Source organism: Triticum urartu, chromosome 7, assembly GCF_003073215.2.
Source record: "Triticum urartu cultivar G1812 chromosome 7, Tu2.1, whole genome shotgun sequence".
Taxonomy (NCBI): Eukaryota; Viridiplantae; Streptophyta; class Magnoliopsida; order Poales; family Poaceae; genus Triticum; species Triticum urartu.
Window position 1 is genome coordinate 420,965,230 of NC_053028.1, and position 16,659 is coordinate 420,981,888.

At 44.7% G+C, this 16,659-nt stretch overlaps 1 protein-coding gene across 1 annotated transcript; it reads left to right on the plus strand.

The window, feature by feature from the left end:
• Window positions 1-13,361: 13,361 nt before the first annotated feature.
• On the plus strand, window positions 13,362-16,221 carry LOC125521492 (NAC domain-containing protein 21/22-like). The gene is made up of 3 exons (XM_048686544.1): window positions 13,362-13,697; window positions 14,100-14,413; window positions 15,526-16,221. The coding sequence occupies exons 1-3, from the start codon at window positions 13,523-13,525 to the stop codon at window positions 15,904-15,906; spliced, it is 870 nt and encodes a 289-aa protein (XP_048542501.1). The 5' UTR covers window positions 13,362-13,522; the 3' UTR covers window positions 15,907-16,221.
• The last annotated feature ends 438 nt before the right edge of the window (window positions 16,222-16,659 follow it).

Consider the following 16,659-nt stretch of genomic DNA (forward strand, 5'->3'; position numbering starts at 1 on the left):
TGCCTCCCAACAAGCGCTATCGTTTTATGCCCCTAGCTAGGCATAATGCAAAGATTCAAGTATCGTCATCTTTATTTTCCAACTCCTCAATCAAACACTTAGAATTCTTCAAAGGATTTAGCATACAAATTTTCAATAACAACGTTCCTAGGAACTAGTTTAAAGAATTCATTCTTGCAAAAATCCGGGTGAATACTAATCATCTTAAGATCTTCCTTGTTACTATTAGAAGTTGCACCCTTGTTTTTAGTGACTTGAGTAATCTTGCCAATTTTTACCAGATTTTTTTCAATAGTTCTAGTGGAGGAAAAATCCGTGCTTAGATTACTAAAAGTTTCTTCCAATTTATCAATCCGAGAAGGGCTTTCTTCAATTCTTTCATGAATTATGGCTCCCTTCTCTTTTAGCAATTTAAAATTTTCTCCTGCTTTTGACCCAATTTTACTAGCAAGATTATACATCTTTTTATCCAAGTTTTCAATATGCTCTTCCATAAGCATTTTCTTTTCAATAGCATCTAGCCTTTCCATAACATGCTCGAGAGTTAAAGTTGTTTCATTAACCATAAGAGGTGGTGATCCCACTAAATTTCCCATAGCATTAAAAGCATCAAGAGAGGTACACATCAAGAAATTTCCACCGGTAATCGTATCAAGGACGAATCTATATCAAGTAGTGATGCCCACATAAAAATAGGGAACAATAACAACGGTAGATTGCTTACGAATAGATCTATTATGAGAATTGCAAATCCTATACCAAGCATCTTTTAAATTCTCCCCTCCCCTTTGTTTAAATTTAAGAGCCTTGTTCTCGGGGGTGCACGCAATAGAGGAAGAACTATCAATAACGACAAAAAGTGGCAAACAAAATTGCACACAAAAACATATCTGACGAGAAAACGACGAACGAAAAAGAGGGCGAATAAAACGGAAAATTTTGTGAAGTGGGGGAGATAAAAAGAGAGGCAGATGGCAAATAATGTAAATTGCAAGCAGATGAGATTTTGATTAGGAACCTGGTAGATGTTGAGGATGTCTCCCCGGCAACGGCGCCAGAAATTCCTTCTGATGCAGCTTGAACAACGTCGGTATTTCCCCAAAGAGGAAGGGATGATGCAGCACAGCTACGGTAGGTATTTCTCTCGGTGATGAGACCAAGGTTATCAAAGCAGTAGGAGAACCACACAACACTACATGAACGGCACCTGCACACAAAGAACAAATACTTGCAACCCGACATAAAACAGGGGTTGTCAAACCCACCCCCCCTCCCCCGAGTAAAAGATAGGTAAAATTTGTAGTAGATTGGATAAATAGATCTCGCAGCAACGCGAGATAAAATAAATAACAATAAATTTCAGCAACGTTTGGGTTTTTGAATTAATAGATCTGAAAATAAAAGCAAATAAAAATAGATCTCGAAGGCAAATATGATAAAGAAGATACCCGTGGGCCGTAGATTTCACTAGTGGCTTCTCTCGAGAAAAATAGCATTAGGTGGATAAACAAATTACTATTGGGCAATTGATAGAACTTCAAATAATCATGACGATATCCAGGCAATGATCATTATATAGGCATCACGTCCAAGATTAGTAGACCGACTCCTGCCTGCATCTACTACTATTACTCCACACATCGACCGCTATCCAACATGCACCTAGTGTATTAAGTTCATGGAGAAACGGAGTAATGCAATAAGAATGATGACATGATGTAGACAAGATCTACTCATATAGGAGTAGACCCCATCTTGTTATCCTTAATAGCAACGATACATATGTGTCGTTTCCCCTTCTGTCACTGGGATCGAGCACCGTAAGATCGAACGCATCACAAAGCACCTCTTCCCATGCCAAGAAAAATCGATCTAGTCGGCCTAACTAAACAAAAGATTCGAAGAAGAAATACGAGGCTATAAGTAATCATGCATATAAGAGATCAAAAGACTCAAATAACTTTCATGGATAAAAACACAGATTTGATCGTAAACTCAAAGTTCATCGGATCCCAACAAACACACCGCAAAGAGCGTTACATCAAATAGATCTCCAAGAGACCATTGTATTGAGAATCAAAAGAGAGAGAGGAAGACATCTAGCTACTGACTACGGACCCATAGGTCTATAATGAACTACTCACGCATCATCGGAGAGGCACCAATGAGGATGATGAACCCCTTCGTGATGGTGTCTAGATTGGACATGTGGTTTCTGGAACTTGCGACAGCTGGAATTGTTTTTCGTCGACTCCCCTAGGGTTTCTGGAATATTGGGGTATTTATAGAGCAAAGAGGCGGTGCGGGAGGCCACCAAGGTGGGCACAACCCACCAGGGCGCGCTTGGGCCCCCAGGCGCGCCAAGGTGGGTTGTGCCCCCTCGGGGCACCCCTCTGGTACTTCTTTTTCCCATCGCGTGTCTTCTGGCCGAGAAGCTAAAGTCGTCGGCACAGAAAAACACCGAGTTGCTCGCCGAGGTGCAAAAAACTCATGAAGCTGCTCAGGCGCGCGTCAGTATTGTGGAAGGGGACCTTTCGTTCTATATCATTGAATGTGACACACTGAAGGTTTCCCAAGGGAAGGATGACGCCGAGATCAGGCGGCTTGATCAAGAGCCCCAAGAGGCAGCTTCTCGAGCTGATGCGGTGAAGGAGGAACTCCGACAGGCTATGGAAATTGCTTCTGCTAAGCCCTATCTTTTGTAGTGTGTCTTTAGCCGTTGAGCCTTCCCGGAGCTATTGCAACTATGGCACATGTCAGGCGCCTTCTCAGACCTTCCTCGCAGCGTGGGAGGCATGTCAGCACTTCAGGGCACGCACCAACCCGACTAACGACCAACAGAGGTCATTTTGGCTGAAATTCCAAGACCCGACGCATCCCCAAGTCTTCGGCGACAAGCTGAAGAAGTTGGCGGAGCTTCCACGGGCTGCCAAGCCTGCCATGAAGGATCTTTGCAAGGCCTTGTGGTCGAGCAATCCTCTGCCCACGAGCTGCTTCGGGTTGGTGCACGGCCTCCAAGAAGCAAGCGCATAGGTCGACTTGTGGAAGAAGTCAGCGTGCATCGAGGGTGCGCGGCAGTCTTTTGCAGCCGTGCAAGCATACTACCCGAAGATGGACATGGAGCAGATTGCCGGTCAGTGCCCAAAGTGGCACGACAAGGAGGTGAAGCCCGGGAAGTACTTTGAGAAGGTGTGGCCAGCTGCTCGGATAGCCGAGAAGGATTGCAAGCATGAGTCTATTCTAGAAAATCTCGATTAGACTTGCACTATGTTTCATCGGTATGCCAAGATGTAAATATAAAAGACAAATCATTTTGAAATTGCCTGTGACCCACATGTCATGCACCCCAGAAGACGTCGAGACGGTGAGGCACTAGATTACGCGATCGGACAATGGGAAGGCGCTAGACTGACAATGCGCTGCACGGGAGGATCGGATGACGCAAAGGGTGTCCGAGCAATGCCCTAAAAGACGAGCAGCATCTTTTAAAGGAGTAATGCCTAACGATGCCTCAAGTAAGTGGGTGTAAAAATATAGTCCCACGTTTTCCTAACAGTTTGACTTTCCTTTTGGCTAAGCCAATCAGTACATGCAATTCAATAAATAGTACTTCCTCCGTAAACTAATATAAGAATGTTTAGGTCACTACTTTAGTAATCTAAACGCTTTTATATTAATTTACAGAGAGAGTATTACTAACCAGCCATATGTATGTATAAGCAAGGAATACAAAAGATTTGTTAATCCAGTGTCGACATACGGCATGTACATTGCTTTCCAGTATAGCAATATGAAGGAGATATTTGACATGTCACCATCTATCTACCCTATCTGCTCATCCATGCTATCCCATCAAGATTGTTCCTTTCCTCTCTTTTTCCAGCGATGGAGAAAGAAGTTGATGACATGACCGGTTAACCTTCCCATATCGGCTAATATAGCCAAGAAAAAAAAAGAAACTAAAAAATTAGGTAGCCTTACGCGGACAGCGACACACCAATCCATATCCCTCCTCCCCGAGAGAATCATGCATATGAAACTAATTTGTGTGCACAACACCAACCCAGTGGAATTGTTGTGACATCGACGGCAGCACAACTGCACTTGCAATTAATCATCAGAACCCGGCCAAGCCCAAGCACAACGGTTGTTTCCACTTCTTAAATCTCCATGCATGGATACAGTGCTACTAGTACTATGTATGCCCCGAACTGGGGATTTGCTTGATGAATGTAGTGCCATTTGCATGTCCATGCCCACTTCCAGCTACACCAAGGATCATGTTCACAGATCGATGTACTATGACCCTAGGTAGCTAGAAAAGGCATGTTGCTCTGTTTGAGAGAGCTCGAGACTACGACGATGCGTCTCCACTTGTAGCGATAGATGAGCGGTATCTATCTACCTATCACGACAGCGCATCACATTCATATCATCTCATGCCTCATGTCCGAGTGCAGTCAATAATGGCAGCCAATAATCTGGCGCTACGAGTCGTTTTGGATCGACAGAAGACAGGGTCCGGTGGCCCGGGACGTCGACCCGCTGGCGATCTCTGGGCCGCCGACCGCTCATCGGACGGTGGACGGCCCCAACACGTGGGCGGCGGCACGTGGGCGGGCACGTGAAGCGGCCCCCGCCCGGCGATGTGAACGTCGCTCAGGCGGCGGCCATGGAATCGCCGGCGGTCAGTTTCGGTTGGTCGCCGTCGACACGTACGCCGCTTGTTCTTGGTATATATGTTCGTGGTGGATAAGGCTTGAAAGCATGCATCCACTGTGCATGCATGTCTCAGTTAAAGATGGAAAACGAAGATGAAAAAGAAATGTTCACTGTTGGAGCTTCTGGAGAGTGGTGAGCTAGTGGTCAGTGATTAGTTGATTTAATGCTCTCTTTATTGATTTATTTATTTTTGGGAATCCTTTGGTCCCTCTTTCACTGGCATATTGGCACAGATAAGGCAAACTAGGTGCTTTGCTTGGTAGCTACACGAAAGGTGGTTTACCTTATCTAGCAAGTACTAGCTTTTTTATTTATCCTCATAGAAATACGTACCAAAGCACTCCCTTCGTCCTAAAATATAAGTGCTGCTGATTTTGTACTAATATTGTACTAAATAAACGACATTTATTTTGAGACGGAGGGAGTAGTAATGCACAATAGGTTTATAAGTCGGGCATGAATTTTTAGGCCATCAATTTGATTAGTAAAACATGTGTTATATGCCACATAAAATATATTCTTAGATCCGTCATCGAATCAAGTTTCTATATATATATATATATATATATCCTTTATCGATGGGAGTGGTTGTTTATTATATATATATATATATATATATTTGTGACATATTACAAATGTTTCGCTAGTCAAATTGAACATGTAAAAACTTGTGTATGACTTACAAACCCAACTAAAGGGAGTAGATGATGCACTCTTTTTGGCTTGCACGTAACCGTGCCACTTTTGAACATAAATGGATTGATACCATGTTCTTTTCTGCTATATTGGACAGATTTGCAGAAACCGTAGATGGTTGATACTGTGAAGAAGGGCGCTGAGATGTTGAAGAACAGCGTGACGCAAATGATTCTATTGTGTGGGCCACCTATACCTAGAGATGATGGTCACATGTGAGGTTGTTTCTGAAGAGGGCCATCTCATCTTTGATTCACACAAGTTTTAGGTTTCCTTATACTGTTTAGTTAGCGCTGATGGATGGTATGTTTGTTGGTCTGTAATATTGGTGCATTTTGGTCACTCTTTGGACTCGTAGAGGTTGTAGTTGGTGAGTGATGGTGGTGTCAGGTTTTTGCCCCATGGTCTATGTCTTAATTACACGCGTAGGTGGTGAGTGTCCTAGCGTATGCCCGAGCTCGCTACTCCCTGTTTCCCTTTCCCTGTATTTCTGGTTTGTGGACTTTGTATTTCTATTATGAGAATTAATGGAAAGGATTATACCGGATCGGAAAGAAGATGACATGCTTTTGTTTTTTTAGCTGCATCTGTTGAAATATATTATCTAAACCGACGGACAAGACGACCAACATATTTTAACATCCTCCTCACATTTAGGCCTTATTTGTCGATGAAGGCCGCGACAATATATTATCTGATGAAGAAATACATGTAGTGCACTTATAGTTCGACACCATGTGGCTAGCAACCTTTCAAACAAATTCATGTTCAGTATGCAATTTACAGCCTCGAACACCAAGTGTGTTGTGATGGTGTGGTGCCTTTATCGATGGGAGTGGTTGTTTATATATATATATATATATATATATTTGTGACATATTACAAATGTTTCGCTAGTCAAATTGAACATGTAAAAACTTGTGTATGACTTACAAACCCAACTAAAGGGAGTAGATGATGCACTCTTTTTGGCTTGCACGTAACCGTGCCACTTTTGAACATAAATGGATTGATACCATGTTCTTTTCTGCTATATTGGACAGATTTGCAGAAACCGTAGATGGTTGATACTGTGAAGAAGGGCGCTGAGATGTTGAAGAACAGCGTGACGCAAATGATTCTATTGTGTGGGCCACCTATACCTAGAGATGATGGTCACATGTGAGGTTGTTTCTGAAGAGGGCCATCTCATCTTTGATTCACACAAGTTTTAGGTTTCCTTATACTGTTTAGTTAGCGCTGATGGATGGTATGTTTGTTGGTCTGTAATATTGGTGCATTTTGGTCACTCTTTGGACTCGTAGAGGTTGTAGTTGGTGAGTGATGGTGGTGTCAGGTTTTTGCCCCATGGTCTATGTCTTAATTACACGCGTAGGTGGTGAGTGTCCTAGCGTATGCCCGAGCTCGCTACTCCCTGTTTCCCTTTCCCTGTATTTCTGGTTTGTGGACTTTGTATTTCTATTATGAGAATTAATGGAAAGGATTATACCGGATCGGAAAGAAGATGACATGCTTTTGTTTTTTTAGCTGCATCTGTTGAAATATATTATCTAAACCGACGGACAAGACGACCAACATATTTTAACATCCTCCTCACATTTAGGCCTTATTTGTCGATGAAGGCCGCGACAATATATTATCTGATGAAGAAATACATGTAGTGCACTTATAGTTCGACACCATGTGGCTAGCAACCTTTCAAACAAATTCATGTTCAGTATGCAATTTACAGCCTCGAACACCAAGTGTGTTGTGATGGTGTGGTGCCTTTATCGATGGGAGTGGTTGTTTTTCTCCTTCCAACGGGTATTCATTTGGGGTGTGTTTGGTTAGTCGCATCAATTTCGGGTCTCCTGCATGAGTGGCCTGGTGGAGCCTGGGTGGGCCTAAACACGGTTTGGGCCATTTTTGCACTGTGTTTGGTAGCTCGCTTCGCATCGCTGATGATTTTTCTGCATGTTATTTGGTTACTTGCACCTCTGATTCTAGGGTGAGAAGATGCAAACTACGGGTGTTTGGTTGTGTGCAGAATAGTGTTCTGCTCACCCCCTTCAAATGTGATGACCTTATTACTCGTACACAACACACTAACAAGCATTACGCCCCCTAAACAACACACTAACAAGTTCGAAACACGCATGATTAGAATGCCACACCATGATTTGAAGAACTAATTAGGGACATATTTGTGCAGCTTACATTAGCACCAACATAGGACGCCCATGCACAACAACAGGGGTGTTGTTGCCTGATCAAAAGATACAGCTTACCATAAAATACTACTACTACTACTAAAATAGTTCGAAAGCAATTCAGGCCACCTAGCCATATGGCATACGGCTTAGCAGCGGAAGTGTTGAGGTTATAGATCTTGACCTCGAAGCCCAGGTCGTTAGCTTGAAGGCGATGACGCCTTCCTTAGCCATGTTGTGCTTCTAGCAGAAATCGCTCTAGTTTGGGAACAGCACAACCTGGCCGCCGCACCCTGCCACTTGCACCCACTCCACACACCACATGCAGGCGACCACCAACATGCAATGAAGAAGGGGGTGTGGAGAAAGTTTTTTTTTGACAAAAAGACTGTAAGGGAACCCCCTACAGTATAATTGGTGCAACAAACCCAAATTGCAAGTACCATGCCTTGAACCTGGGTGGGTGGGAAGGCACCAGCCCCTTCACACCACTAGGCTATGCCTTAGTCTACGGTGTGGAGAAAGTCCCTGGGGGGCTTCTGCAAAGACGTCGGATGACAAGCATGGCCATGTCATGAGTGTCCATCTGAACATATAACTGATATGGCACCAGTTCTCTGGCTTATGGGCAAGCTTGGGGCGGTCATGATTGTGCAAAGGGGTCGCCATTGCCTCCATCCTTCCTCAGACCACGGGCTTAAGTGTCAATTGGTTGACCGGGAGCACATCCTCGAATCCAGCTGGTGGATAGTAGCCACGCCCCATGACGTCCCAGTAGGTCTTGATCACCTTGTTAGTTAAGCAGACATTGATGTGTACTGTTGCAGAACCCTTCAAGAAAATCGCCTAATCATGGACATTGCACATTGGCATGATCTGACATGAAGCAGTGTGCAATCATGGACATTGTTAAAGCATAAGCATTGCACATTGGCAATGATCTAAGACAAAGTCACGCAGAATGAAATCATAATCATGGACATTGGTGATTATTGTTGCACAATCAATCAAGCACTGAAGTATGGAATCATAAGCATGTACATTGGTGATTACCATTGCACAATCAATTAATCAAGCAAGTGCACAATATCAATCAAGCAGTGCAGAATGGCAGCATAAGCATGGACATTGCACATTCATATGATTAGCATCACCAAGCATGCACATTGATATGTCCTACAAAACTCAGTGCACAATCTAGCATTACTTTTGGCATGCACATTGTTATGATCCTACACAATTTAGTGCACAATCGAGCATGACTTTTGATATGCACATTGTTGTGATCCTACACAACTCCGTGCACAAATTTTGACTCATGGTTGACATGCACACTGACCGGCACAATTTTTGTATGTACAATCTAATTGGATCATGCAAACCAATCTAATCCATGAATCTAAAATACGCCACCGCGTATGTAATCCACTGGAAACTAACCATTGACACCAAAGGTGGAGAAGAAAGCGTCACCGACCAACCTAAAAAACCTAACATTGTGTCCAATTTCCCACGGCCCCACCTCCATCCCTCAATTTGCATCTACGAAGCAATGTAGCTTGTTCCAGATCAAGAAAACTTACAGTGGCCACCTCTGGTAGAGCTGTTGCCATCGGACCCGAAGAAGACACTCCCGTTGTGGGAGCCACGCCGGTCATCAAAACCCCTGCCTCTAGAGCTAGGGATTTCCTGGCACACACATCGGAAGTCCCTGCCAACGCCTTGGAATTCCTCTCCAGTGTAGTCGAAGCCTCACTCGTAGTAGTTAAGGTATCTGTTGGCAACTGCACCACTGATGGCCGATCCATACATGTTGAGTGTGTGTTGGTGTAGATGGGGGAAGGCGACTTGATCTTCCTCTCCAACTGCCTAAAGTTGAGGCACTCAAAGCCGATGAGATGCCAGAGGTGGGCACCACTAAAAGGGGGCATGAATCCGGGCGGTGCGGTGGTGGAGTAGAGTCGTCCATAGAAATGAAGGGATGGTGAGAATAATGGGAGATTGGGTGGTGAGAGGAGGGGAGTAGATAGGTAAGGCCGATATGTTGCATCACCCGCACTTCCCAAGGCATGCAACCTCGGGCCACACTTTGCCCGCTGGAGTAGAGCCAGCTCTGGGGAAAATGACTGATTCAGTTGTTCCTCCTCAACCAGGTCTAGAGATGCTTTAAGGTTTGTGCAAGCCAAAAATTCAGTGCAGTCCAGGCTACGAAACAGGCCAAATTTGCATCACAAGCCTGTATGGGCTTCATGCGTGCAACCAAACACGCTCTTGTTGTATTGGGTCTGTCCGATGTTGCTCTGTTTTTTGTTCTCCATTGCATGCCGACTAGTGAGTGATTCCTTTCTGGTTTCCGCCCATTTTTTTAAGAAAATGGGTATTTCTATTTTTCTAGTGAGAAATCATCACAGACTCACAACAACGCCTATGTGCGGCAGCACGCACGAAGGCAACCACATGATTGCTTTAAGATTTGTAAAGTTGTTTGGTGGTTTTCATGTTTTTAACCCTTACTTGATTTAGATGGGTTTCATGCATGCAACTTTTGGTAGAGTTGCATGCTCCACCCACCCCACCTCCCATGCATTTTTATTTCATCTCCAAATTTGAATCTATGATATATTTTAAACTGAAAGTCCAAGTTCAGTTTTGTTTGCATATTTGTGTTCCTTACAACGTGGAGTTTAAACAAAACCACTCTTGAATATAGTTTCATAGTTTTCAAAGGTAACAAGGTTCAAATATTAAAACTTGATAATTGTAATATTATGTTTTGACCAAGTTATACCAAGTTTCATTCTCATTTGGGGTTTCGGGTTTAGGGCTTGGGCTAAGGCTTAGGGTTTAGTGTTTCAGTTTTAGCTTTTGAAACTTGATGGATTTATCATTGGTTCTTACCATGTTTCAGTAGTTGAAACTTGGTAAAAAAAACTTGTCAAAACGTGTTTAAGAGTGTTCTTGTTACAAAGCATTCGTCACAAAGAACACGGATATGCCAACAGAATATAAATTAGAGTTTTGGTTCAAAAGATATAATAGATTTAAATTTGAAAATCAAAAGAAGAAGCACCAGGGTTGGGGCGGATGAACCATGCAGCCTCTGCCAAAATCTTCCACATGCAGAAATTCAGAGGGGATTAAGCCCTAAACGCATGCAGGGGATCAATTTATTTTACGGACCGCAAGCAATTGTGCATACAAATAACCGCGTGTGCCCGGACCCTTGCACAGTAGGGTAAACACCCCACGGCAATTTTGTAGGAGCAATTCATGATAGGCGCACTCTTGTTTTGCAGCACGATCTCTTTTTTTTGGCACTCTTGTTTTGCAGCACGATCTCTAGCAGCGGTCTCAACCTAGCTAGTAGTTCAAGTTCAGTAGTATATGTGATTTACGGCCTCGAACACTATCAATGTCTGTCACTTTCGCTATCTTTTGCAGTGTCGATCGTGACGCCCCAAAAAATTGGGCAAAGATGGAAAATAAATATTAATTCTTCGAAGCTGGTGAGTGGTAAGCTAGTGGCCAGTGATTAATTCGTTTGATCTCTCTTTTATTAGGCGCTGGCAGCTGCTTCGAACTAATTCAAAATTAGTTATGTGTAGTAGTATGTGATTTACAGCCTAGACCGAATACGATCCATGCCATGTCACTTTCGGTACTACAGTAGCTATCTTTTGCACTATCGTGACACACCCAAAATAATTGCCGCCGCCTATACTTGGTCAGGTCAGGGGCCGTTGATCCCAAAAGGAAAGGAGGCTTCCACTCAACTGAAGTGCTGAGATGATGAGCTAGCCCATGCGTCCGAGCTGGCTAGAGCGAGATCGAATTTGACGATGCATATCCACGAAACAAACTGAATTCCGTATACTCAACGCCAGGGTACGCTTCCCGGCAATCGCATATGCATACGCCTAACTGCAATTTTTTTCTTCTGCCCTGCATACATTTGACAAATACATAAATGAAGTAGTATACACTTTAATAGATCTGATATACTAGTAGCCTTTTGGCCAAGAAAATAGCCCCGCCAGGCCGCGCGAGCCCTAGTTCAAATCCATCCCTCCACAACCCCCCCCCCCTCCCCAGCCCGCAAAGTATGTTTTCTATCGGCGATTGTTTCCTCCAATGGTTGGCCAGGTGGGGCATAGGTCTCGGAGTTATAGTGGCGGGTCTCGGTGATCCCGAGTCACCCTCCTTAGGCTTCGAGTCACTTTCTTAGCTCCGCTTGACAACGTGACATTCTTGTTCTATAGGCCGGCCGTACTTATGGTTGTTCCCTAAGATCCAATAAATCCACTTAGAATGGTGGGACGACGAGAGGAGGGGGGTCCCCTGGAGGTCGGTGTAGGTGGGGTCACATAGGGGCTTGCAGTGTCGAGTCTCGTGGGCTAGCCATCGCCTGGATCTCAAGAGGTCTGGTTCGGCACAGCGGCGGCCTGTTTTTCTGGTGGCGATGAGCGGGCACGTGGCCTACGAAGTAGTGCTGGCGGGCGCCGATGAGGCCCACCCCCGTCCAGCTTCTTTGATGCAAGGGTCGGGTCCTTTGGCTTATCTTGGTCTCTGACCAAATAAGCCCGGGCCAGGCATCTCTTATACTTGTGGATCAGCATCGGTGCTGCCTAGTCCCAACTGTTGTGGGGCATGGGGAGCCAGCCCGGCCCCGGTCCATTGCCATCCACATTTGTTGCTCTGGGGGCTGAAAGGGGATACCTTCTCCCCTCCTTCAGCAGGTGACGACCATGTGCTCTAGAGGTTGTGGGTGTCGGTCCTGGATCCTAAGGCGGTGATCCTGGATGGCACAGTTGCATGATTGGCTCACCGGTTAGCAGTGTGGCCCCATTTGTTGCTACTTCTCTTGGTTGTGTGGATGACGAGGGGTGTATCGACTGGTGATCCTAGGAAGGTCTTTGTAGTCCACAATGGTGGAGCCCAAATCTCAATCTAGAGGCCTAGATCTAGTGGCAGTGGGCCTTCCCACGAGGTGGGTTTGATGGCCTAGGTACCTCGACGTGGCACGAGCGAGATACTGAGCCTCGAAGCAGTCTATGGTGACCGTGTGGGTATCATGCCTCTCTCTGAAACGGCGTGTAACCCCCCTTACCGTACCAGAGCTCCCGATAGAACCCAAATCCATCTTGTTGGTTTCGCCGGCAACAATGTGTGGTACTGACAACCTCTTGGGGTGGAATCGTGGAGTTTAGTACCTTTAGGCAAGCTTGACTCGTAGCTCGAAGATTCTTCGGCTTTGGTGTGAGGCGATTTAGTTTGCCTCCTACCTTTTACAAGTGACTGCATCGTCCACATCATCGGCCTTTGCTGATTGTAGGCAAGATCAGCGCTCCTCTAACCAGAGCAAGAGGGCAGAGGGCCCTCTTCGGCGACAGTTTGGTCGAGGTTGTGCAATGATGTCCGAAGCTTTCTTAACGAGATGCAAATTCGTTCTTCTTCAGTGGCCACTGGTGTTTCTTGCGTGGGTTCGGCTAATCTTTGTGCTCATGCTCGATGGCAAGTTGATGGAGTCGAGTACTGCATATCTTGTGCATTGCTTTGTGTTGCTTTCGTTGTTGTCTGATTTTTTTTCTTTAATCTACTTTGTGAGTGTTTTTTTCACCTTGTATATATCATTTTACCATGTGGCATTATATATAAAGCGGGATAAAGGTTTTTTTCTTTGAATATAGCCTTTTATTATATACTGGAAGACTTACGGTTTCAAACCGTAAGCATCAATGCAAAAGTAGTAGTAGTAGCAGCAGCAGGTTGCATTGTTCACTAGCAGTTGACTAGCGTGCACTATTAATACATGTACGTACCTCCCCTTCATCGTCCCGTCTCAAAACTCTCTCCCTCCCTCCATCTCTCCCTCTCTCTGGCTAAGGTAGCAGTGTAGCGATCCGACCGAGAAGATGAGCTCTATTGGCATGATGGAGGCGAGGATGCCGCCGGGGTTCCGGTTCCACCCACGGGACGAGGAGCTGGTCCTCGACTACCTCCTCCACAAGCTCACCGGCCGGCGCGCATACGGTGGCGTCGACATCGTGGACGTCGACCTCAACAAGTGCGAGCCATGGGACCTTCCAGGTACGTAGCCAAGCGTTCCTACTTCCTACGTGCCTACTCATCTCTCGACGTCACTGCTGTTCGTAGCAACCTTTCTTCGTCCATTAGCCCGGCGCTCTGTTGGTTCTTGTTCCTGCATGCAGTTCATGGCGCTGGCGACCAACTTAATTTTTGTGAAAAAAAACTTAATGATTTCTTCAAGGAAGGGAAGGTTGATTGATTCATTCTGCTTCTGCAAGTGAGAAAAAAAAAGAGTGAAAACAATCCGGAGACCTTCGATGTGTTACACTGACGTGATAACCAACTACACCTCGCTGAAATCATACTTTCTGCTAATTTACCGAAGCTGTATATTTGGATTTTGGACAGATTGGTTGCATGCTAAAATGTTTGGATGGATTCGTCTTGCTTCTCCTTGTGCAGAGGCGGCGTGCGTGGGCGGCAGGGAGTGGTACTTCTTCAGCCTGCGCGACCGCAAGTACGCCACCGGCCAGCGCACCAACCGCGCCACGCGCTCCGGCTACTGGAAGGCCACCGGCAAGGACCGCGCCATCCTCGCGCACGGCGAGGCGTTGGTGGGGATGCGCAAGACGCTCGTCTTCTACCAGGGGAGGGCCCCCAAGGGGACGAGAACGGAGTGGGTCATGCACGAGTTCCGCCTCGAGGAGGAGCGACACCGCCACCACCAGCAGCAGAAGGGCGGCGCCGCCGCCGCCGAGGCGAGGTGCCAGCTCAAGGTACGTAGCATCATATGCATATCTGCTTCTTCTCTTCCTTTTTTCTGTGTTGGGTTCATCTGGTTCGCGTGACCCCGGCGGTATTAGGACACGCCACTCTCATGCGGGATTGAGGAGGAGAGAGAGAAGAGAGTTTGTCTTTCCTTTTTTTTTTCATTTTCGGTTCGTTATTTCATTACATGTGAAAATTGCATACTAGTTTTTAGCACGAAAAAAAAACAGAAAATGCATAATTTTGTGGCTGAGATAGATATCACTACCTGTTTTTCCCCACGAAACTACGTTCGTTCTACAAAGTGTGCAATTTAAGTTTCTGTAAATTTAATTGCAATAAAAATATACTATGTAAATGCATACTTTCAAAATTCTTTTTTTAGGGAACTTTCAAAATTATTAACTAGTAAAATGTTCGTATACGAACAGTCAAAGCTGAATCTATTACCCCCAAAAGAAAAATAAAAACAATCAAAGCTGCATCTATTGATCTACGCGTGTATTTTAGAATGAGGGCATACGTATTCCTCGTGTCAGCCCATTTATATAACCGTCATCATACGCGTCGTCGTCGCCTTGTATGTCGAGCTAGAATTTCGTATGATCTCTACTGTTTCTGTTGAACGAGTGATCTTCTCTGACTCGGGCCGTTCTAATTAATTGTACAGCCTGCAAGTTGCCAATTTTAACATTCAGGTCAACTCCACAGTCCATGTCGCTGAAATGATCGTTCCAGTGTTTACGTCAGGCAACCAACTAACTAAATGAAATTAATTAATAATTTACTAAACATTCCCTTGATAAGGATTAATCTGACTCGCATGTGCTAGTTCTTTACTGCAAGGTGACAGTTTAAAATTATTGATGTCCCTGTGATTGCTATTTCTTCAAGTTAACTAACTTCCAGGAAAAGAATTTCATAAAGTAACCAGATTGCTGCGGAGATTGGCTACTGAATTAGTTTAATCAATGAAGCCTTCTTAGCCTAACCTACTAAGTACTTCATATGAGATTGACAGTTCAAGGAATACTTTTTAAGTTTCAATTGTTATATACATAGATGAACTTGCACTTACCATTTTAACCTTGCCATCCTTTTTTTTCAAAAAAAAACACAGGAAGACTGGGTGCTATGCAGGGTGTTCTACAAGAGCAGAACAAGCAGCCCAAGGCCACCATCTGAAGAAGCCTGCACATTTTTTAGCGAGCTGGACCTTCCGACTATGCCACCGCTCGCGCCCCTCATCGACGCGTACATCGCCTTCGACAGCGGCACCGCGATGAACACCATCGAGCAAGTGTCCTGCTTCTCCGGCCTGCCGGCACTACCCCTCAGGGGATCGATGAGCTTCGGGGACCTGCTGGGCTGGGACAACCCTGAGAAGAAGGCCATCAGGACATCTCTGAGCAACATGTCAAGTAACAGCAATTCCAAGTTGGAGTTGACCCCAAACTGGAACCAGGAGAACGGCTTGTCACAGATGTGGACACCCCTCTGAATCTTGATATGAGACTATTGTGCTGCTAGTTGAAGTGTGGTGGTGGCTAGTAAGTAATTAGATGACATATTCTTTCTAATGATATTGGAGTAGCATTGGACTATTGGTTGATGCAGTGTCTGTTCCTAGGGATTTGATGGAAGTGTGTGTTGATTTACAAACCAGTAGATTAGTGGAATGGCTTGATATAGCATCTGTACATAGGAATGCTAAGAAATGTCCTATTTTAATTTTACTATTTCTTTTTACTCTCCAAATGTAATGTAACCTCCAGCTGAAAGTAAATACTATGTGGATAACCCCTATTTGTCATTCTGAAGCATGGTGTGATAAATTGCTCTTCAGTGCGATAAACATGTTGTGAATATGAAGCATCCCCTCATCTGAAGCATGGTGTGATAAATTGCTCTTCAGTGCGATAAACATGTTGTGATAAATTGCTCTAAGATAATTATTTCCTTCAAACACTAGAACTTGATTCCCCACAATAAATTGATGACAACACACGATGACTGGCAATTTAAACGCTCCCAGGAGAGAGGAAGCGGCAACAGTTGCGATTTTGCTTGGCTGTTCAACTACTCCCTCCGTAAACTAATATAAGAACGTTTAGATTACTACTTTAGTGATCTAAACGCTCTTATATTAGTTTACAGAGGAAGTACAACATACAGTACAGTACATCTGTCCAACTATTATAATCGATCGTCTATGCCATCAACCAAAACTTGGTTCTTGAGAAAAAGAAATACG

Coding starts and splice junctions, on each gene's coding strand:
- LOC125521492 (XM_048686544.1), top strand. CDS start 13,523: ATGAGCTCTATTGGCATGATGGAGGCGAGGATGCCGCCGGGGTTCCGG. Junction 13,698..14,099: donor CGAGCCATGGGACCTTCCAG/GTACGTAGCCAA, acceptor CTCCTTGTGCAG/AGGCGGCGTGCGTGGGCGGC. Junction 14,414..15,525: donor AGGCGAGGTGCCAGCTCAAG/GTACGTAGCATC, acceptor AAAAAAACACAG/GAAGACTGGGTGCTATGCAG.